This window comes from Budorcas taxicolor, chromosome 18 (assembly GCF_023091745.1).
Source record: "Budorcas taxicolor isolate Tak-1 chromosome 18, Takin1.1, whole genome shotgun sequence".
Taxonomy (NCBI): domain Eukaryota; kingdom Metazoa; phylum Chordata; class Mammalia; order Artiodactyla; family Bovidae; genus Budorcas; species Budorcas taxicolor.
In genome coordinates this window covers 52,011,486-52,033,988 of record NC_068927.1, presented here as the reverse complement: position 1 = coordinate 52,033,988, position 22,503 = coordinate 52,011,486, and the positions used below count along the sequence as shown (strand labels likewise).

The 22,503-nt window shown below is 49.5% G+C and overlaps 1 protein-coding gene across 1 annotated transcript; it reads right to left on the bottom strand.

Annotated features, from left to right (window-relative positions):
- Window positions 1-956: 956 nt before the first annotated feature.
- On the bottom strand, window positions 957-16,953 carry CEACAM1 (CEA cell adhesion molecule 1). Its single transcript, XM_052655777.1, has 8 exons — window positions 16,796-16,953; window positions 15,544-15,903; window positions 10,703-10,981; window positions 9,136-9,414; window positions 4,624-4,753; window positions 3,860-3,912; window positions 3,163-3,194; window positions 957-2,046 (listed from the first exon to the last, which is right to left on the bottom strand). The coding sequence occupies exons 1-8, from the start codon at window positions 16,857-16,859 to the stop codon at window positions 1,924-1,926; spliced, it is 1,320 nt and encodes a 439-aa protein (XP_052511737.1). The 5' UTR covers window positions 16,860-16,953; the 3' UTR covers window positions 957-1,923.
- Between the last annotated feature and the right edge of the window lie 5,550 nt (window positions 16,954-22,503).

Below are 22,503 nucleotides of genomic sequence, written 5' to 3'. Positions count from 1 at the left end.
TAAATTATGCAGAAGTGCTTGCATGAGGGGAGGTGTACACAGTCTGTGTCAGGGTGAGAAAACCCTGAAAGAGGTACCTGAGTACAGAGCGCTCCCAGCCACTCCTCTCTGGGGGGCCAGTTCCACACAGCAGGAGGTCCATCATGAAAGTGGAATAAAGCCTTTCTCTCAGCAGCCCAAGGAGGCCCCATCTGTGCAGAAGGCTGGTGGAAGCAGGCACACCTCTCCTCCTCCCGTCCTCCCTTTCTGTGCTGACACACTGGGTCCCGTGCACCCCATGGGGGAAGAATTCCAGAGGCTCTTCAAGAAGCCCAGGGCTGAATCATAATCTGCACCTTATGTCCTAAGGAGCATGCACACCAGTACGGCTTCCTGGACTGTAAACAATGCTAAAAGTGCAAGGGGCCATGCTCCCTTCAGGGTGCTCCTGCTTCTCAAGAAGGTGTCCTGAGAAGGTAAGCGGGGCAGACGGACTGAACAGGCACAGGCAGGAACACGGAAGAGAAGGGGGTTGATGACTGGCCTGAGATGTAGAAACGGAGTGAGACCCATTTCTGGCTGTGAAGGTAGAAAACTGCTGCTTCTTATTTTCTGTGCGGAGCCCCTGACACAAAAGGCTTGGGGAGTTCATGGCCAGAGGGACATGGGAGGCTTTGGTAGGTTCTTCCCCCTAAAGTGGTCAGATTGGCTTATGCAGCAAATTAAACAGAACCCCCTTTCACATAAACAAGCAGTTACAAAAATTAAAATGGCAGAATGTCTCAGAAGGAAGGGAAAAAACAGCCAATACCCCCAAATTGTACATTCTTTGACCATTATTTAAATAATCTCTGCAGTGTAACTTTCTGAGTCCTTTCCCCAATCCCAGCAGATTGTATCTGGTAAGAGCTGACTGCCCCATAAACCGATGACCCCTCAATCTCCGGGCATTGCCTTGAATAAGGCCCACAGCATTATTAAAACATTATGTGCTTTTTTTTTTTTTTTGCAGTTTCCATCAAGATACACTTATGAACGCTGAGAAGTTGTTTTCTAGTTGCTTCTAGTACGTTCTCTGAAGGCAGGCTTTCAAAGGTTTAGATGGTATTCTAGCTAAGTAGTAAGTTGCTTAGTCCCTGATCCTGCAGGTAGACAACCCTGAAAGTGGACAAAGGTGTAGAACTTCCCAGCTCAGAGCTGGTCATGTATGTGTCTTCCTGTGAATGGTGGGTTCACACTGGGCTTCAGAATGCAGAAGCTCTTCCTTTTCCTTCTCCTTGCTCTTCTTTTCTGGCACAGGCATTTCAGTGGATAAGAAATAATTCTCCAGGTTATGGCAAATTCAAGTTAGACTCCAATAGGACAGGACTGAGGTGGGAAGGAATGAATGTGTTCTGAATACACAAATTTACAACTGATCTAAGTCAGCAAATGGGGAGCAGCAGGGGTTCTGGCAACTTTCTTCCAAGGTCTGCTTTGCTAGATTTCAATGACCAGGAAGTTTTGGTTTCCTACAGACCTCCTGGGACTTCCCTGGTGGCTCAGATGGTAAAGCGTCTGTCTACAATGCGGGAGACCTGGGTTCGATCCCTGGGTTGGGAAGATTCCCTGGAGAAGGAAACAGCAACCCACTCCAGTACTCTTGCCTAGAAAATCCCATAGATGGAGGAGCTTGGTGCAGGCTACTGTCCGTGGGGTCGCAAAGAGTCGGGCATGACTGAGCTACTTCACTTCACTTCACAGACCTCCTCGTGGGTGTGCCTTTTCAGCTACTGACACTGAAGGAAGGGGCTGTGACCAGGCAGCCTGGAGGAGCCTCATTAAGGGTCGAAGGGGTCGGGGGAAGACTCTCTTCTCATTTTCCCTGAGGGCAGAGGGATCTCCTAGAGATGGGGATGAGAAGCTTGGAATAAGTCAACAGTGCAACAAGCAGGACAGGTTCCATTACTGTTTTTTCACTTCTGAATAAATTGTTTCTGTATCTGTTGGAGATGGGGAGGCTGAAGTTGCTTTATTTTTTAATTCCTGGGCATTGAAGTTCAGGGAGGAATATTCAACTTCATCAACCTGAAAGGCATGAGCAGCAGTCAGTTAAATCAGCATCATAGGCCAGACCCTCACCTTGTCCAGGGTGACTCAGCACCCCATGCTCTTACCACTTTGAAACTTTTAGCTTCAGAGAAGGGCTTCTATTACCTATTTTCTCTGCTTAGTAACATCCTATTGAATAATCATTAGAACATTATGGATGATTATGGAATTCTACAATGGAATACGATGGCATCGCAATAAGAATAAATAGACAATAAAGGCACACAACCATATGAATGAATCTTGCAAAACAATTTTGAATGAAAGAAGCCAGACGCACGTACACAGTGTGTTTTTCAGTTATATAAGCACATAATCAGGTAAAAGTAATCTAATGCCTTGGAAGTGAAGATAGTCCTTACTCTTCAGAGGGAAGCAACTGGGGCATTGTGTGTGTGTGTGTGTGTGTGTGTGTGTGTGTGTGTGTGTGTGTTGAGGGGGGTTGATTTCTAAAAAATGATTGGGTACTGTTTACATAGATATGAACAACTTGTGGAAACTTACTGTTAAAATTATTAAGTTGGTCGAAAAGCTCACTCAGGTTTTTCCATAAGATCTCACGAAAAAACTCAAACAAACGTTGGTCAACCCAATACTTACGATTGAAGCATTTTTCAGTTTATATGTGTATTCTGTTGAAGATTAAGATGAGAAAAATTCAGTAAAAGTATTAGAAGGTAAAGGAATCAAGACCTCAGGTCTATAAGATTGGGAATGATCATTTGTCAGTAAGAGCAGAGTCAGACTGGAGGCAGAAGAGGGAGGATGATCTAGCGTCTTTCTTGCTCTGGCCTCTGTGCTGAGTGCTTTACCTTGGTTATGTCATTTAATTCCTTGACCTCCTCTGTGAAGTAGGCAGCACATCCATTTTACAGAGGACTCAGCTGAGGCTCTGTGAGGTTAAGTTACTTGTCCACGGTCCCAGCCGGGATCAAGCCCAGTGAGGTGGACTCGTGGGAGTAATGCTTCTTTGTTGCTGCAGTGAGGAACTTTGATCCAAACTTGATGTCACATTTGTGTCTACAAGACTAACCCATTCTACAGAGAGATATTTCCATGAGAAAAGGAGCCAGTGAAACTGGCTGTGCTTACCTTTGCAGGTAAACTGTCAGAGAAACCTTGACCTGGGGAAATAAAGGAGAGTCATCAACCCATGAAAATGCAGAGTTGCCTTATGGTCTCAGAACAGGCTGTTCCTAAGCTGATGTGACTTCTAGCTGAAGGAGGTGGCAGGTGGTGGCAGGGTTGGGGGCCCATGATTAAGACAAGGATTTCGCTTCCCTTAGTCTGTGGTCCAGAACCCAGTGCATTAGACCGAGGTGGTGGTGGGGCAGGGTGGGGGTTGAGGGGAGGCCTCAGTGCACTTCTGAATATTTCTGCCAGTTCACAAGGCCTGAGTTTTGCCCAGGTGTGTCTCACAGGTGTGTGTCTCGGCAGCAGGCTCCAGAGGCAGGAGGGGCTGAGGCCCACAGCACCCAGGGCACCAGAGGCAGGGAAAGTCTCACCATAGGAGATGCCCGCATCCATAACAGAGGCAGGAGGGGGAAGGAGGCAGGATGAGGAAGGGGATCCTGGAAGCTCGGCCATCCCACGGCTGCCTGGCTGGTGTGGCCTCAGAGGGGCCATGTCTCTGGGACTCTTACATGACTAGGAAGGGTGTGAAGACCTGTGCCAGACTGAGGGTGGGGACTGAGATCACCTCTCATATTTCAGAGGGTAGGGATTCCCTGGTCGGTCAGGGCACGTGGTGGAACAAACCAGCTCTCACTGAGTGAGTGGCTCTACTTACTGTGGTTGTGATCTGAGGATTTGTGCTCTGTGAGATCGCGCTGGTCACTTGCCCTAAATAAATATCAGACACAGTGACTACTATTCCCAGGCACAGGATCTTTGCTCCTTGAATTAGGAAGCACAATGTCGGCATGATTCCCTGGGGCTCCTCCATGTGCATTTTTACCTTGGTTGGTCCTCTTTCCTCCTAGGACCTCCGTCTTCGATCTACCCATTACCCCTTCTCATGGTTACTCCTCTCTGGTTTACTGGTTCTTCAGAACATTTACGGCCATTCATCTCAACTGCTTCTATTTCTACCCGGACATCTGTTCCCTTTTGTAGGTAGATGCTGGTTATTTCTCACTTTATTGCCCAGGAGGCCTTGGGTTGTTCCTGCTTTTCTTAGGTTCTCTTCCAGTCCTGTCCCTCCCTCCTCCTGCTCTTGCAGTTGACACAGCACAGGACTCCCTTCCTCCTGCTCCTCCTTTCATGTCCTCATTAGTTTTCCTTCTTGGACCTTGGTTTCCCTGCCTGGGACAGAGGAACACAATTGGCTCTGCCTCCTCTAAACCAGATGGAGGTGGGAATAGCCATGTCCAAGAGAGAGGAGGGTACAGGAAACATGAAGACCAGGGAAGAGGAGACCCATAAGAATCAGTGCCGAGAAGCAGGAAGATTGAGAAGCAGACCTAGGCCAGGGACAGAGACGAAGTCTCCTCCCCTCTCCCAAGCAGGGCAGTCAGCCTCGGAGGAAGCAGAGCAAGGGGAAAGGCGGCATACCCGCTTGTATTCATGGTGTACACAAAATACCCCAGGGCTGCTATCAAAGCCACCCCAGCCACGGCGCCAATCACGATGCCGACAATGGCGCCCACTGAGAAGTCAGAGGAGCTTTCTGGTGTCCACTGATCTGTTGTGGAAAGAAAAGAGAAGAATGAATGAAGGTGACATTATTTTACAGTGGGAGGGGCTCTGGGAAATAACTCAATATGAGATAGTCTCTACTTGTTCCTTCAAGGTATAAACTTTCTGTGGAAGGTTGCTGTGAGGTGACTAACCGACTATATCCTTGTGATTTTTTTCCTCTCTGATTGTATTTCTAGGTTGGTGACCACGTTCCTCAATTCCAACCTGGCTTTCCTGCACTCATATATTTGAAGTCTTTGGAAATGTAAGAAGGACTGATGATGGTTGTTTTAGTATGTTATAACTTCCCATCTTTTCATGGTTACATCTTTATCTGGGTACCAGGTATGGCTGCCATGAATGTGCACCTGTTAGGTGTCTTATGAAAGTGTTAGTTCCTCAGTCATGTCTGACTCATTGTGACCCCATGTAGTCCACCAGGCTCCTCTGTCCATGGGGTTTCCCAGGCAAGAATACTGGAGTGGGTTGCCATTTCTTTCTCCTGGGGATCTTCCTGACCCAGGGATCGAAACCAGGTCTCCTACATTGCAGGCAGATTCTTTACCATCTGAGCCATAGGAGGTGTCTTATGGTGGGGACTTAATTGATGGAAGGCCCTCTGAATTCACTACCCCTTTGCACAGAGACTATCCTTCACACAGGTTTCCAGCAGGAATATGAACTCAATCCCAGTTCTGTGAGAAATAAATTTTTTTGTGTGATGGGTGACTTTTAATTCAAGGGCTCCTTGCCAGCTTTGCAGATATTCTCTTAGAACTGCACTGCAGCCTGAAACTTCCTCCTTCCTAGGGATCCAGTGTGCATCCTGGTCTGAGGACCCTCCCAGGCTCCTCCCACTCCTGCCTCACTTTCTTTCACAGGCATTTGCCACAATGAATGTCTTAGATGTCTAATCCTATCTTGGCTGCATCTCACGGAGTGAAAACTATCATACTAGACATGAAACCTTGTACTCAAACCCCCTGTTTCCTCTCTTCCATATTTAGTAAGTAATGTGTTCCTGTGGAGCTTTATGCTTTCCTTCCCGAAATATATAAAACCCCTTTTGTCTCCTTCTTCCTTTTTACTTCAGTGGTCCTCACCGTTCAACTCAAGACTGAAAATTAATGCTAATGTTAGCTATTGTTATGATGTACATACTCTGTGCCAGGCTCTGTGCTATATATTTCCCAAATATCTCATTTAATTCATATAATAACCCTGTCAGATAGACATTATTTCCATTTTATAGATGGAAAATCTGAGGTTTACAGTGGTGGAAACCCTAAAGCCATATGGCTAATGAGATGTGGGTCTGGAGTCAAGTAGTCCTAGAAATACCAGGCTTTATATAGCCTAACGAAGCTGGGAAGATCCCCTGGAGAAGGAAATGGCAACCCACTCCAGTCTTCTTGCCTGGGAAATCCCATGGATAGTGGAGCCTGGCCAGCTATAGTCCATGGGGTTTCAAAGAGTTGGACAGGACTTAGTAACTAAACAGCAGCAACAACAGTGATAATAGTAATAATTATAGCAGCTAAATTTGTGTGGGTATTTTGCTAAGGGTTTAGTTGAATATTACATTAAATCTGTGAAAAAATGCCATAAAGAAGGTTCTTTTATTGCAGTTCTCACTTGAGGAATCTGAGGCTCAGAGAAGTTAAGAATCTCATGCTAGAATTTATAAGTGTAAATGCTTATATTTAAAAAAAAAATCTCAAATCAACAACCTAAATTTACAACTTAAGGGACAAGAAAAAAGCTAAACCCGAAGCTAGCGGAAGGAAGGAAATAATTATAATTAGAATGGAGATAAATAAATTAGAGGATGGAGAAACAGTAGATAGAATTAGTAAAACCTGTATTTTGTTCTTCAAAAAGATGAACAAAATTGACAAATCTTTAACTAGATTCACTAAGAATAAAAGAGAAAATTCAAATTTTAAAAATCAGAAATGAATGTGGAATCATTACTACTAATTCTACAAAAATAATATGAAGTATAAGAGTACTAGGAATAATCCTATGCCAACAAATTGGATAACTTCTGTGAAATGAACAAATTCCTGGAAACATGAGAGCTACCAAGATGTAATCATAAAGAAATAGAATATATGACTAGACATATAAAGTAAGGAGGTTAAATAAATACAATCATTTGACAAAAACCCACTAACCTTTTATGATAAAACACTCAAAACTGAGAAAAAAAGGAAACCATCTCAACATGATAAAGGCCATATTTAAAAACCCCACAGCTAACATCATCCTAAATGGTGAAAGAGTGAACATTTATTTTCTGAGATCAGGGTCATGACAACAATGCCTGCTTTTTCCAATTCTATTCAAAATAGTATCGGACATACTAGCCACAGCCAAGAAAAAGAACTAAAAGACATCCAAATTGGAAAAGAAGAATGAAATTATTTCTGTTTGGAGATGACATGACCTTATATGTAGAAAATGATAAAGATTTCCCAGAAAACTGTTAGAACTAATACACAAGTTCATCAAAGTTGAAGGATACTAAATTAACACATAAAGATCAGTTGCTGTTATATACAATAAAACATTCAAAAAGGAAGTTAAGAAAATTTTATTCTATTTTGATATTAAAAATAATATCAAAAAGAACAAAATACTTAGGCATTAACAAGATTGATACATTTAGGAATTATAAACAAACACTACTGGAAGACATTAAAGAAGATGTAAACAAGAGGAATGGATAAAGATGCGGTACAAACATGTACCCTGGAATACTACTCAGATATTAGGAGAATGAAATAATCCCATTTGCAAAAACATGGATGGACCTAGAGAGTCTCATACGAAGTGAACTAAGTTGGACAGAGAAAGACAAATATCATATGCTATCACTCACAAATGGAATCTATTTTTAAAAAGTGATACAAATGAACTTATTTACAAAACTCAGGCAGACGCAACATATTTACAAGACAAACCTATGGCTCCCAAAGGGGAAATGTGTGTGTGTGGGAATAAATGAGGAGCACGGGGTTATCATACACATACTGCTGCTGCCGCTGCATCGCTCAGTCGTGTCCGACTCTGTGCGACCCCATAGACGGCAGCCCACCAGGCTCCCCTGTCCCTGGGATTCTCCAGGCAAGAACACTGGAGTGGGTTGCCATTTCCTTCTCCAGTGCATGAAAGTGAAAAGTCAAAGTGAAGTCGCTGTTGTGTCCGACTCTGAGCGACCCCATGGACTGCAGCATGCCACGGTAGCATATTCACAACAGCCAAAAGGTGGAAACAATTTAAAAGACAATCAACTTATGAATGATAAAATGTTGTATATACATACAAGGGAATATACTTCAGCCTTTCAAAGGAATGAAATTCAGATATATGCTATAATATGGATGGGACCTTGAAGACATAATGCTAATAAGTGAAATAAATCAGACCCAAAGAGATAATTATAATATTATATGATTCTACTACTTTGGCCATCTGATGCAAAGAGCCAACTCATTGGAAAAGACCCTGATGCTGTCAGGAGGGCAGGAGGAGAAGGGGATGACAGAGGATGAAATGGATGGATGGCATCATCGAACTCAATGGACATGAGTTTAAGCAATCTCTGGGAGATGGTGAAGGACAGGGAAGCCTGGTGTGCTACAATCCACGAGGTTGCAAAGAGCTGGACACGACTGAGCGACTGAACTATAGCATGATTCCACTTATACAATATAACTATCATAATCAAATTCATAGAGACAAAGAGAGTAGAATGGTGTTTGCCAGGGTTTGAGGTGGGGGACTTCTAGAAGTTATTGTTTAAGGAGTACAGAGTTTTTAATAAGATGAAAAAGTTCTAAATGGATAGTGGCAATATGAATGTACTTAATGTTACTGAGCTGCAGTCTTAAAAATGGCTAAAATTATATATTTTATGTATTCTTCACGTTAAAAAAAATGGTAACAGGAGAATAAAAAACAACGAATCTTGTGAAAGTTACACGAAAATGCTAAACCCAGGAGAAGAAACTATTTGATTTAGAGACTGAACTGTTACTCATCCTGCCGTCTGTTTGCTGTGTGCATGTATTCAGTTGCTCAGTCGTGTCTGACCCTTTGAAACCCCATGGGCTGTAGCCCACCAGGCTCCTCTGTCCATGGGATTTCCCAGGCAAGAATACTAGAGTGGGCTGCTGTTTCCTCCTCCAGGGGATCTTCCCGACCCAGGCATCGAACCTTTGTCTCCTGCATTGCAGGCGGATTCTTTACCACTGAGCCATCTCGGAAGACCTGTAGTGGTCTCATTTGATGTTCTGCCCACCATGACCTCTCTCCATTTTGCACACGATTGTTAGAATAATCCGCCCAGAAAGATATAGCATAAGGCAAACGGTCACTTACATTTCACATGCAGCCTGAGGGGGTTGCTTCTATTGGAGTTGCCCCTGTTGAAGGCCTCACACTGATAATCCCCAGTGTCCTCTCTGCTGACAGGGTCTATGGTGAGGGTGCTGTTGTCTGAGGACAGTGTCATCCTCTGTGCGAGGAGGAGACTCTGGCCTTTGAAGAACCAGCGTATGGAGACCCCAGTCTCATCTGTGAGGCAGGTCAGGACCACGGGGCCCTCGTGTTCTGTGACTGTGGTGTTGCTGGCCTGGAGGGAGGGCTTTGCCACTGGGTCTGTGTAGAGAGAGAGGGGTGACTACTGAGAGTGGGTCGGGGGCCTGGGCCTTGCTCCTTCTCAGAGATCTCAGCCAGCCCCAGGCCCCAGTGACCTCTGTAAAGGTGACCCAGAGGATGGCCCTGAGTCTGTGATCAAGGTATGGAGTCTCTCTTCCCTGATGATCTGTAAGGAGAGGACGGTGCCTCCTCTCTGACCCCCAGGTACCCGGGGACGACCCCTGACCGATCTCCCTGGACATCTCTGTAGTATCAGCACCGGGATCCTCTTCTCAGCCCATATGTCTAACATCCTCATCATCAAGTGGAGTTTTTAAATTAACTTTCCTGGACTTTTCCCCACAATTTTCTTTGACTGTAAAAAAATTCAGGGACTTCCCTGGTGGTCCAGTGGCTAAGACATCACACTCCCAATGCAAGGGGCCCGGGTTTGATCCTTGGTCCGGGAACTAGATCCCACATCCTGAAACTAAGAGTTTTCGTGCCACAACTAGAAGATCTCACATGCTGCAACTAAGACCCAGTGCAGCCAAATAAGTAAATAAAAATACATAAATTGAAAAAAATTCAGTCCCCAGTATGTAAAATAGCTAGCTAGTGGGAAGCTGCTGTATAACACAGAGAGCTCAGCCTGGTGCTCTGTGACAGCCTGGGTGGGGGATTGGGGTTGGCAGGGAGCCTGAAGAAAGAGGGGACCTTATGTATACTAATGGCCGATTCACACTGTTGTATGGCAGAAACCAGCACAACACTGTAAAGCAATTATCCTCCAGTTTAAAAAAAAGAAAAATCAAGTCCCATTCCTTATTTACACTTCCGTGAAGGCAGGCCTGCCAGCTCTGTGTATCTCTGGGGCCAAGGGGACTTTCCAGAAAGTGGGGGAGGCATTCAGTTTCTGTTACATAAGTTCTTATGGCCCAGCTCAGTGTTCCTGGACTGTGTAGAAGAGTTAAATATCTCTCTGAGCCAGGGACAGTCTTGTTTTACAGTTTCCCAACAAGAACTACCCCTTCATTTTCACTCGTCCTGAGTCTGAGACATTATCCTGTTTCTCCTATCACATGCTGGTGACCCTGAGCCTCTCAAGACAGAGCAGTCCATCCCCTTCCAGTCTTGGCTCAAGGCTGGGCCTGCCTGGGCTTGCCTGGGACAGGAAGACAATTCCAGTCTGGGTGTTCAAATGTAAGGGTCCATGCACTTGGACCTGAGAGGGAGGGGTACGGCTTGGCTTCTGGCACTGTAGATTCAGCCAGGAGGCCTGGACCACGTAGGAACAGAGGTTACTCACAGAGGACATTCAGGGTGAATGGGTCACTGCGGCTGACACTCACTGGGTTCCGGGCTTCGCACACATAGGGTCCTGTGTCATTCCTTGTCACATTGAACACAGTGAGAGTCCTCTTGTCCTCGGACAGTTCCAGCCTGGTGCTGTTGGGGAGGCTCTGATTGTTGATCCACCACATGTAGGAGGTGTTCTGGGTCTCAGCTCCACATGTTAACACCACAGTGTCCTCGTGCTCCCTGGGGTTGGAGTTGTTGCTGGTGATGACGGGTGTCGGTAGCACCGCTGTGCAGATAACAGAGAGAACATTGCCCCTTTTATATACTGGGTTCCTCTAAAAGCATTTTCAATCAGGGTTGCAATCTCTCCTCTCAGCCAGACTGCGCCCTTAAAGAATAAGGCAGGTCTGTGTATCATGAGACAAATGCATGAACATCTGAGCTCAGAGAGTGTGAGGCCATCTGCTCTTGTGTCTGGAAGAAGCACAGACTTCCTCAAGTATCAGTCAAGTATCAGAGTTTGATAGCAGAATCCCAGGCCTGCAAGTCTGAGACCACTTGCTTCCTCTTTTAGTTTTTCACTGACCAGGTGACTGCCTGCCTGGCCCTGGGGTGCTCACCTGGACTGTGCAGGTCCTGAGTCCCTTCAAGCTGCACAGACCTACATTGCCTGATGGAGACATGTCTTCACCATCTCCTCAATTCCCAAGGTTTCCTAAAGATGGGTAACGATGGGCTTTCCCCTAGTCCTTAAACCCCAAGAAGGCTGGGCAGCACAGCCTGAAACTGGGTGTTTGAGCAGGAATAACACACAGGGACGTCCCTGGTGGCTCAGTGGTAAAGAATCCGCCTGCCAGTGCAGGAGACATGGGTTTGATCCCTGATACGGGAAGATCCCCCGTGCCATGGGGTAACTAAGTCCGTGCTCCACAACTACTGAGCCTGGATTGTAGTACCTGGGTGCTGCAGTCACTGAGGCCCGTGCACCCTAGAGCCCATGCCCCGCAACAAGGGAGGCCGCCACAGTGAGAAGCCTGTGTACTGCAACGACGCATAGCCCCCACTCCCTGCAGCTAGAGAGAGCTCATGTGCGGCAACGAAGACCCAGCAGAGCCACAAATAAATAAATAAATGGACATTGAAGTTTAAAGAAAAAGAGGACAGAATGAATCAGAGGGCAAGTCTGAGTCTCTGTCTCATAAAGGGAGGAATGATCTAAATGAGCAGAAATGATATGTGCTTAGTTGTTCATTCTTGTCTGACTCTTTGCGACCCCATGGACTGCAGCCCCCCAGGCTCCTCTGTCCATGGGATTCTCTAGGCAGTAACACTGGAGTGGGTTGCTGTGCCCTCCTCCAGAGGACCTTCCCAACCGAGGGACTGAACCCAGGTCTCCCGTATTGTAGGCAGATTCTTTACTGTCTGAGCCAGCAAGGAAGCCCAGAAATGATGTGTGTTCTATTAATAAAGTTAGAGGAAGAGGTCCCTCTCACCAAATCAGGCAAATGAGAAGGGGGCCCACCACAGGCGTGTGGCATGCTTTTTTTTTTTTTTTCTGCCTCAGAAAACACAACTAAGTGTTTGATCAAATTTGTCTGAATCGGGCCAAGGCTAAGTGAAAAGACGGTGGCTCAGGCCCCTCATCGTCGGAGAGCATCCCATCCTATGATAAAGGTGGCACCCTGAGGACACATGGGCGATGAAGTAGGCAGCAAAGCAATCAGAGGCACAGGCCTGCCAGTCCCATCCTGGGAAGGCCTCGGGAACCCCTGAGAGGAGCGGGAGGCCACATCAGGACAAGGTTGTGAGTCACAAGTGAAAGAGGTAAAGTGAGCCCGTGAGCCCCTGGGGACTGCACACCTGCCTTTCTGCCTTTGGCTTCCTGCTTGAGTCACGTTAGGGAATCAATCGGTGAGGGGGGCTACGTATCCTTGTCACGTGGCATGATTCCACTGGCTGACACCATGGGGAGAAAGACCCCAGGACCAAGGCAAAGCTGAAGCTCATTCTCCTGGTGACCTGGGGAAAGTGGCTTGTGTTGGAGCCCCACAGAGGCTGCAGCTCCCAGATTTCTGAGTCCTTTACTATCGCCTGGGAGGGTGCGCCTGGCCACAAGCCAGGATGGGAACAGGGAAGTCAGTTATTTGGGGAAATATCTGTGGAAGTCTTAAGGGTTTGGGGTGGAGGTGCTTCCCCAGTGGCTCAGCTGGTAAAGAACCTGTCTGCCGATGCAGGAAGCGTGAGAAACACGAGTTCGGGAAGATTCCCTGGAGAAGGAAATGGCAACCTGCTCCAGTATTCTTGCCTGGAGAGTTCCACGGACAGAGGAGCCTGGCAGGCTACAGTCCACAGGGTCACAAAGAGTCAGATATGACTGAGCAGCTAACACTTTCACTTTCACTGCCAGTATTCTTGCCTGAAAAAATTCTATGGACAGAAGAGCCTGGTGAGCTCCCACAGTCCCTAAGGTTGCAGTCAGACATGACTAAGTGAATGAACAAGCGTGGGGTGCAGGGGCTTCCTCAGCGGCTCAGCTGGGAAAGAACCTGACTGCCAGTGCAGGAGATGCAAGCTACGTGAGTTTGATCCCTGAGTTGGGAAGATTCCCTGGAGAAGGAAATGGCAACTGGCTCCAGTATTCTTGTCTGGAAAATTCCATGGACAGAGGGCAAACAGTCAAACATGACTGAGAGTGCACGCAGGAATCTAAGGGCGGGGTGCTGTGCAGAGCAGGGCCAGTCCCGGCTGAAATGAAGGAGGAAGGTGAGAGACATGGGAAGAGCAGGGAGCGAGAAATGTCCATTTACAAGCGATTTCAAAGCAGGGGTTTCAAGTGACTTCAAACATCCAGAGGTGCAAGAGCCCCACTGCAGCCCAGAAGCAGGACCCCTGCCCCCCACTCCTGGAAACCCTCCCACGGCGGAGCAGCCCCACAGTCACCATGAGACTCAGCTCCCAGTGCGCTTTAGGGGCAGGTGATCAGGGTATAAAACACAGCTCCCCTCCCTGGAGAGACAGGAGGCAGGCGTGGCCAGAGCCTCCTAGGACTCTGCATCCAGATTCCAGCGCCTGAAGAGATCACAGATCATTCATCCGTCCTTATTCCTTCCACCCTTCCCTCCCCAAGGAGACACTGAGAGCCCGTTGCCTGTCAGGCCCTGCGCTGGCTGCAGGTATAGACTGGGGAGTGAGGAACTGAGTCCTTTCCATTTTACTCCCAGTGGGAGTGACACCCAGCACCTCCAGTAACCAGCAAGTACATGATCTCTGGTTCACTCAGTGCAAGGAGCTTGTCCATCGGCTACCTAAGGAGGGGAGGCCTGGACATTCCCGTCGCTGACTTGATGGTTGATGCAGGTAATTTGCAAGAATACCGGACTGGGTTGCCAGGCCCTCCTCCAGGGCATTTTCCTAACCCAGTGATCGAACCCGTGTCTCTTACATCTCCTGTATTGGCAGGTGGGTTCTTTACCACCAGAGGCCACCTGGGAAGCTCTAGTTCCAGAGTAAATGGGATTAATTGTCCATTTCCCTTGACTTTTCACACTAGAATCTCCCTCTACTTGAGGATGCCCAAGAAGAAAGGATTTGAACCAACACTTGGTTTCTGGGTTCCTAGATAAGGCCCCTGGGAGGGAGGAGAGAGGGGGGCTGTGATGTTGGCCCGACCCTTCCACACATATTTCCCCTGACTGGCCACTCATGGTCTGTGTGACTCTGATCCACTGACTGTAGCTCCCTGTATTTTACTGAGCTTGTCTTCAGTAAGACAGAATAAATGGTAAATGGTGTCAGGAGCACCATGTTGTCTGTGTATTAACCTTAAATCATTAATAATTAGCTGGTCTAAAGCTGGACACAGAAACTGTGTCTAGGGACTTCTGGTACTCCAGAGGTTAAGAATCTGCCCTGCAATGCTAGAGATGCGGGTTCCGCTGGTTTTGGAACTAAGAGCCCACAGGCCTTGGAGTAACTTAAGTGGAGCAACAAAGCCTACAAACCACAGTGAAAGATCCTGTATGATGTAATGAAGACCCGATGCAACCTAATAAATAAATGAATAAGTATTTTTTAAAAAGAAAACCCTGCCTCAACTATTATTTGTGTCCACAGGAGAGGGCCCCCTGGGCTGCCCGCTGCGGGGTGAGGTGCTGCCAGGAGTGTCTTCTCTCCTCTGGTCCTTCTTGGGGACGCTGACCTTCCTCTGGAGTCTCCTCTGACCCCCAGGGGGTCGGCTAACCCCCAGCCTAGCCTGCTCTCCATGCTGAGTGTCAGGGGAAGGACTGGACTCCACCCCTGCTCAGACGAGGCTCTTGGGGCTGAGCCCTGGCCGGTGACCTGCTGAGAAACCTTGGCCTCAGGGATCTGGGGAATCATCCGCCCCAGTCAGCCCCGCCTGGGAGGCCAACACCCACCAGTGGCACAGGTTCCCCATGGTCGCTGGAGCCAGGACCCTGGGTCATGGTCTGGGAGGGGCTTCCCCGCGGGCCTGAGCTGCTCTGTCAGGGTCCCTCAGGCCAGGGCCCTGCTGGTCCTGCAGGGTCTTCCTCAGGGTCGTGGTCGCAGGGAGGGAGCCGGGGGGCTGGACTGAGAGTGCTCTCCCTCTGCTGAGCCCCTCCCATCAGACCGGCCTCCTTTCTGCAGTGTCTGCAGGGTCCAGATCCCCAGAGTGGAAGTCGGACCCTTTGGTGTTTGTCTCCGCAGTGTGTGCCCTGCACTGAACGTTCAAACCCCAACACGGGACATAACGTAGAGGGAGATGGAGGCGCCATCCGGGTCTGTCAGTCCTGCAAGTGTGAACAGAATTCACCTCACCCAATACCCCGAGGTCAGAGAGGAAGCACTCACGGTGTATGTGGAGGTGTCCAGCCTGTCTTTCTGTCTGTAAATCCTCCTTTGTAACGAGCAGGGTGTACGATCCTGTGTCTTTCTGGGTGACGTTCCGGATCAGCAGGGTTCCGTTGGGGTAAAGTGTCTCCCGTCCGCTGTACACAGGCCCATTGGTAGTTGCATTATTACCTACCCTATACGATGCAATTAGCTGGGCATTGTCTACCCTTTCTCCTCTGTGCCAGGCATAGCCTAGAGGATTCTTTGTCACGTTGTGGGCAAGTAGAAGAACATCCGACCCTTCTGCAGCAAGAGGGGGCACCGTTTCAATAGTAGGCTGGGCAGTGGTGGGCGGGGTCCAGAAAGTTAAGAGTGAGACTAGGAGGGAAGAGAGAGAAATCAGTTAATATTGTGACCTGCGTGGGGGATGGGAAAATGGTGCCCTGGGTCCTGAGTTGGTCTCTTCATCCCTCAGCCTTAGTGTGGGTGTGTGTGCATGTGTGTGTGTGTGTGGTTAAGGTCAGCAGCATGACCCCCGTCACTTCAGCCCCTCTGGGCTCGTTTTTACCTCTGTTTCCCCAGCTGTCCCTGGCTCACCCCCTCGCTGCCCTCACACGTCTGCTCACACTCAGGGCCTCTTGGGAGATGCCCCTCCCTCCGACCGGCTGCTGTAAAGACCCTCCGTGCTCACTGCTGACCCTTCCCCGCTCCGGTTCCTGCGTGACGCCTGTAGCACCTGCCAGCACACTCTCCATCTCTCTGCTTGTCTGTCTTCCTCCCCACAGAGCGCGGGCTCCGTGAGGGCAGGGGCTTGTCTGATCCTGCTTGAAACCCAGGGCCTGGACCAGGCTCCAGACATTAGTACCTGGGGATGAAGGAAGGAGAGTTCCCAGCAATTCCACAGCCTGGTTTTATTTGTCAGTTTCTAAGGGTGCCGGGTAAGGACAGTGTTTACTGTCCTGCTTATGTCTTTTTCTGTAGTGACACCCAGACATAAATTATTATTATCGTCATCAGTTTTCAACAATTACTGCTCAGTGAAGAATAACTTATAAAACCTACAGCAGTTGAGTCTTCCCGCCCCTCACCAGCTCTAGCTCATGCAGAGGCTCCTGTGGCTGAGCCCCCCACCCTCCCCTGATTCCCTGTCCTCTGCCCTCAGGTCTGAACAGAAGCCCCCTGTCCCCTCTCAGAGCCCCGTCTCCCCCAGGGACCAGCCAGTCTCTCATTCTCTAGTCTCCGCCCCTCCCTGAACACTGTCCCCTCTCACCTGCCAGCAGGAGCCTGTTCCAGGGCACATGCCGCCTGCTTGCAGGACCTGACGGGGGCTCCATGGTGCCTGCGTCTGCTGTGTCCCTCTCTCTGTGAGGAGAACTTCTGCTCCAGAAAGGCTCACAAGCCCTGCAGTCCTTGTGAGAGCTCTGCTGTCCTTCCCGCTCTGTGCTGGGCCTGCCCCGTGGCAGGAGCACTTCGCTGGGTCATGTGGCCCAGCCCCATGGGGCGGGGTCTCTATCCGGAGCCCACACTCTCCCCTCCCCTCTCATTCCTGCCTGCCTTCTCTCTTCTTCCCTCTTCCCTTTCTGTTACATTTCATTTGCCTGCAAACCGCGGCTGTTTCTGCCTTTTGCAGCTTGACTTCTCACCCTAAACACTCACACAAATACACAATTTCCCCCGTTGTTGGGGAGAGCACCACCCCGGGGCTCAGTGTCCTGGGCGTTCCCCCATAGGTCTCAGTTGGGGGTGCACAGTCAGCCTCCCCACTTGCACAGTCTCCAGTCTCATCTTCCCCTTCTGGCTTTCTTTCCCCTTCAGAGCAGGAGCCTGGGGGGTGGGGAGGAGGTGCATCGGGAACTCTTGTCACAGGGACGTTATCCCCACGTTGCATGGGAGTCACCTGTGGAGCTTCATGAAGACTTTGAACCCCTCAGGAGGCACCTAAGAAAAGCTGCTTCAGCAGCCGCACAGGTTACGTGGTTGCCCAGCGTGGCTGAGACTCCAGAATGTGGGGTGGGACCAGACTCTCCCGAAATTCTATGCACAGGGAGGGTCTGAAGATCCTATTAAAATGCAGAGCCTGACTCAGCAGGTGTGGGGTGGACCTGAGAGTCTGCATCTAACAAGCTCTCGGGTGATGCTGGCCATACTGGACGGTGGGGCACACTTTGAACAGGAAGGCTGATGGTGACAAGTCAACCGAGAGGCCCACCCACCCCCCCAGTGCTGGCCTCTGCCGTGTTCTGGTCTGGGGTCTGTCAGCATGACACAGACACCCTGGGGTCTCCAAACCAGGATATTATTTCCCTTTGTAACACTGGGGGCTTCCCTGGTGGCTCCGCTGGTAAAGAATCTGCCTGCAATGCAGGAGACCAGGGTTCATTCCCTGGGTGGGGAAGATCCCCTGGAGGAGGGCATAGCAACCCACTCCAGTATTCTTGCCTGGAGAATCCCATGGACAGAGGAGCCTGGGCCGGCCACAGTCCATGGGGTCGCAGAGTCAGATGCGACTGTCACGTTGAGGGTCTTCCCAGGGTTCTCAAAGGCTGTGAGAAGGTTGTGTTCTATTCCCACCGGAAGGCTCCAGAAAAGGACTGAGGGGCTGGAAAGGGGGCGTGAATAATGCCTGGCGAGAGGGATCCTTCTTTCTCCTTGGGGGTCTAGTGGGGCCACCACTTTCAGGGACACACACTGAAGACCTGAAGGAATAGTAGTTCCTAATGGTGTGAAGCGGGCCCACTCCTGGCTGGATGGAGGAGGTGAAGGAGTCCAGTGTGGGCGGCTAGGAGGACTGTGAACTGAAGTGACACCGGTGAGGGTCCAACTCTGCTGGGCGGAGGGAGATCTGAGGCCCTTGGGGAGACTCGAGGCTGTGGAGTAACTCTGCTGCCCTCTGGTGGACAAGGGAGGAAATGCAGCAGTCCCCACACCACGCTGTTGTGCCTAACATCGTGCGCACGGCCTTTCTCTAGTTGTCGTGCGTGGGCTTCTCTTTGTGGTGGCCTCTCGTTGCGGAGTTCCCTGTCTGAAGTTCCTTATTATTATTATTAAAAATGATAATTGTTTTTCTACTTCTGGTTGCGCTGGGTCTTTGCGGCCGCACTCAGGTTTTCTCTAGTTGCGGTGAGCAGGGCTGCCCTTCCGTGCGGTGCGGTGCCTTCTCTTGCTGTGGAGCACAGGCTCTAGGGCATGCGGGCTTCCGCAGTTGTAGCTCTAGGGCTCAGCAGCTGTAACACATGAGCTTAGTTGCTCTGAGGCGTGTGGGAGCTTCCCGGGGCCAGGGATCAAACCCGTGTCTCCTGCATTGGTGGGTGGATTCCCAACCTCTGGACCACCAAGGCAGCCATGGATGGTAGTTTGGGCCAAGACATTTGCTTGCAGAGAAGGCAGATCTGTATCCAGAGTACCTGCCTGTCCCAGTAAGAACAGAATGCTGCCTTTTTATCATGGAGATGGTTCACTGTAATCAGCCTGCCACCCTGGGAAGCAGTGCCCTACCTAAGGCCTGGCGGGTTTGGGGGCTGACAGATTGGGCCCTGAGCGGCGGCTGTAGCCAGGTCAGCCTTGGTGAGTGGAAGTCCGTGTTGCTGAGCCCATGTATGACTACCATCTTCGCCACCGTGGCCACTACATTCGTGAGCCCACCAGTCGAAGGGAGGGGTAGCTGGGGAAAGAGGCTGACTGGGGCTTCCCTGGTGGTCCTGCCGTTGAAAATCCGCCTGCCAGCGCAGGGGATGTGGGTTCGATCCCTGGGCAACTAAGCCCGTGTGCCACAGCTACTGACCCGGGGCTCTAGAGCCCATGGGCTGCAACTACTGGAGACTGCGCACCCTAGAGCTTGTGCTCTGCAATAAGAGAAGCCACTGCAAGGAAGAGTAGCCTCCGCTCACTGCAACTAGAGAAAGCCTGCACACAGCAGTGAAGACCCAGCGCGGCCAAAAATAAGTAAATAAATGTTAAAAAAAAAAAAAAAAAAGAGGCTGATGGATGTCCACAAAACAGGTCATTCTATCCACTTGATTATTTAAATCTCTTTCTGCTGAGGTGAACGGTGAGCATTCAGAGAGGTTTATCCATGTATTTCTTCCCCAGATCTCCTTGACACCAATTTTCCAGTCATGTTCTCAACGAAATCCCTGACGGCCCAGCCAGGCCATTGGCCACAGCCCGTGAATCAGTGTATAATCACACCTCTGGCCATTTCTCTTTGCAAGTGAAATGGACAGTCAGGTGCCCTGCCTGAAGTTCCTTCTCTGCCCCCGCCCCTCGCAGAGGATTTCTCTTCACTTGGGCTTTCAGGGAAGTTTCAGAAAGGGTCTAGCGTGCTGCAGTTTTTCCCTTTCACGTGGTGTCTGCATATCAAGCAGAACTCCCTGTAAACTAGCTGCAAGTTTTCTCTCTTTCCATTTATTGCTTAGTAGGAATTCCCCGGTGGTGGGGCACAGGTGTGGCTCAGACAGACAGGCCATGCAACAGGAGAGGGATCAATGGTATCTGGGCTACCACTTCTCTATTAATTGATTTTCGGCTGTGCTGGGCCTTTGTTGCTGTGCACAGCCTCCCTCTAGTTGTGGTGTGCGGGCTTCTCACTGTGGCGGCTTCTCTTGTTGCGGAGTACAGGCTCCAGGCACTCGGGCTTCGGGACTTGAGGCACACAGGTCTAATTGCTCTGAGGCATGCGGGATCTTCTCATATCAGGGATTGAACTCATGTTCAACTCATTCTTAACCACTGGACCAAAAGGGACGTCTCGGGATTCTTATTGAAAGATATAACTCAGGAACAGGCTTTCCAGGTGGTGCTAGTGGTAAAGAACCCACCTGCCAATACAGGAGACATTAAGAGATGCGGGTTCGATCCCTGGGTTAGGAAGATCCCCTGGAGGAGAGCATGGCAACCCATCCCAGTATTCTTGCCTGGAGACTCCCATGGATGGACAGAGGAACTCAGTGGGCCACTGTCCATAGGGTCACACAGAGTCAGACACAACTGAAGTGACTTTGCATGCATGCATGGATAATTTGGGAACAGCCAGATGGAAAGAGGTATGGGGACAAGAGGACGAGTATGGGGAAAAGAGTCAGACACGACTTAGTGACTAAACAACAAAAATATTCCATGCTATGTATGTTCTACACCTTTATCCATTCTGCTGTTGATGGACACTGAGGTTGCTTCCATGTCCTGGCTATTGTGAGCAGTGCTGAAAAAGAGACATACACCCCAAGGAATCTGGATCTTTTAAGCTTGGAATTGACTGAGGGATACTGACTCTTTTTTTTTTTCTTGAGTTTATTAGACTTTTGTTTACTTGATTTAGAACTGTTTCATGTATACGGATCAAGGAAGAATTTGTCAGACTTCCCGTTTCTTTCATTTCTAGGAACACCATGATCAGTTAGCCAGTGCTCATCTCTGTTGAGTCAGACTGTTCTGATTACAGCATGGACTTTACTGTCCATTACTGTGAGCATGGCCCACCTTGTCTTTGGTGATTAAGTTCCGACTCAATAGACATGAGTTTGAGCAAACTTCAGGAAATAGTGGAGGACAGAGGAGCCAGGCGTGCTGCAGTCCATGGGGTCACAAAGACGTGGACACGACTTAGCAACTGAACCACAGAAGCCTCTTAGGCCTGCTGCCTCTTGATCCAGCTACCGCATTGCATTGAGGTTTCCCGCTTCCGTGGCAGCGGCTCCCACTGTAATCTCCGAACTTCAGAGGAGAACCATCGCAGAGCTGGCTCTTCAAGGCTGCTGAGGCTTCCTTACAAAGTCGCATCTCACAGTCATGGCGGAAGCTGTGTGTTCTGAACTCCCCCAGGGTATCGGTGAGCAGATCTCAAATGATAAATCCATACAGCATTCCAAAAAAGTCTTTGAATCCCTTTCTCTGAGTAAATGGTCTCTTCTCTGGTGCAGAGAGCTCCTTGTGTTTCTGTCGAGATAAACACAGACAGGTGGAAAACTTAGCAGTGACCTAGTGAGCGGAGTGGGAAAAACTCAGAGATATTCTTCTCTGAGAAGGCCTTCAGGTGTCTCAACCTGTGGAGCCCCAGAGGAGGGAGAAAATCCCTCACACAGAGTCCCAGGTGCTCCTGGAATAACTGTGGGGAGTAAGCCAGATAAGGAGATGCCCTTGGACCTCTGGTTGGGCCTGACACAGTCAGTCTGGAGGGTCCCCCTCTGGAGTGTCTTTTTTCCTTAGGAATAGCCTCAGCCATGAGGTCTTGTGTGTGTGTTAGACCAAGTATGTCCTGTTTATTTATTCACTTTTGGCTGTGCTGGGCCTTCGTGGCTCCGGCTTTTCTCTAGCTGCGGTACTCGGCTCGTCTGCAGTAGCTCCTCTGGCTGCAGACCATGGGCTCTGGGGTGCTTGGGCTCAGCAGTTGTGACTCCCGGGCTCCAGAGCGCAGGCTCAATAGTTGTGCAGCGCATGCTCGGTTGCCCCACGGCATGTGGGATCTTTCCTGATCAGGGATCAAACCCATGTCTCCTGCAATGGCAGGTGGATTCTTTACTGCTGACCCATCAGGGAGGTCCAGGATCATTTTAAAGCAAAGGCACGTCTATCATTCTGTCTAAGGATGGCGGTTACTCTCCTCCCCAAAACATTCTGTCTCCACGCCTGGAAAATTCCATGGTGGGTGATCCATGGGATCACAGAGAATCGGACATGACCGAGCGACTCAGCACACCATGCTCACGGTGCTACTGCTTCTAAGTCGCTTCAGTCCTGTTTGACTCTTTGTGACCCCATGGACTGTGGCCCACCAGGCTCCCCCGTCCATGGGATTCTCCCGGCAAGAACACTGGAGTGGGTTGCCATTTCACTCTCCAGGGGATCTTCCTGACCCAGGGATTGAAGCCCCACCTCCTGTGTCTCCTGCATGGCAGGCAGGTTCTTTACCACTGAGCCATCGGGGAAGCCCCCCGCCCAGGGTCCTTGAGGACACTTTTGGGCAGAGTGAGTCTGGCAGCT

Excerpts from the sequence above, each read along its gene's own strand:
- CEACAM1 (XM_052655777.1), bottom strand. The coding sequence starts at position 16,859 with ATGGAGCCCCCGTCAGGTCCTGCAAGCAGGCGGCATGTGCCCTGGAAC. Across the intron at positions 10,982-15,543 it reads TGGACACCTCCACATACACC|CGGTGCTACCGACACCCGTC; the intron begins GTGAGTGCTTCC and ends TTATCTGCACAG. Across the intron at positions 3,195-3,859 it reads ATCCTCAGATCACAACCACA|GTCAAGGTTTCTCTGACAGT; the intron begins GTAAGTAGAGCC and ends TTATTTCCCCAG.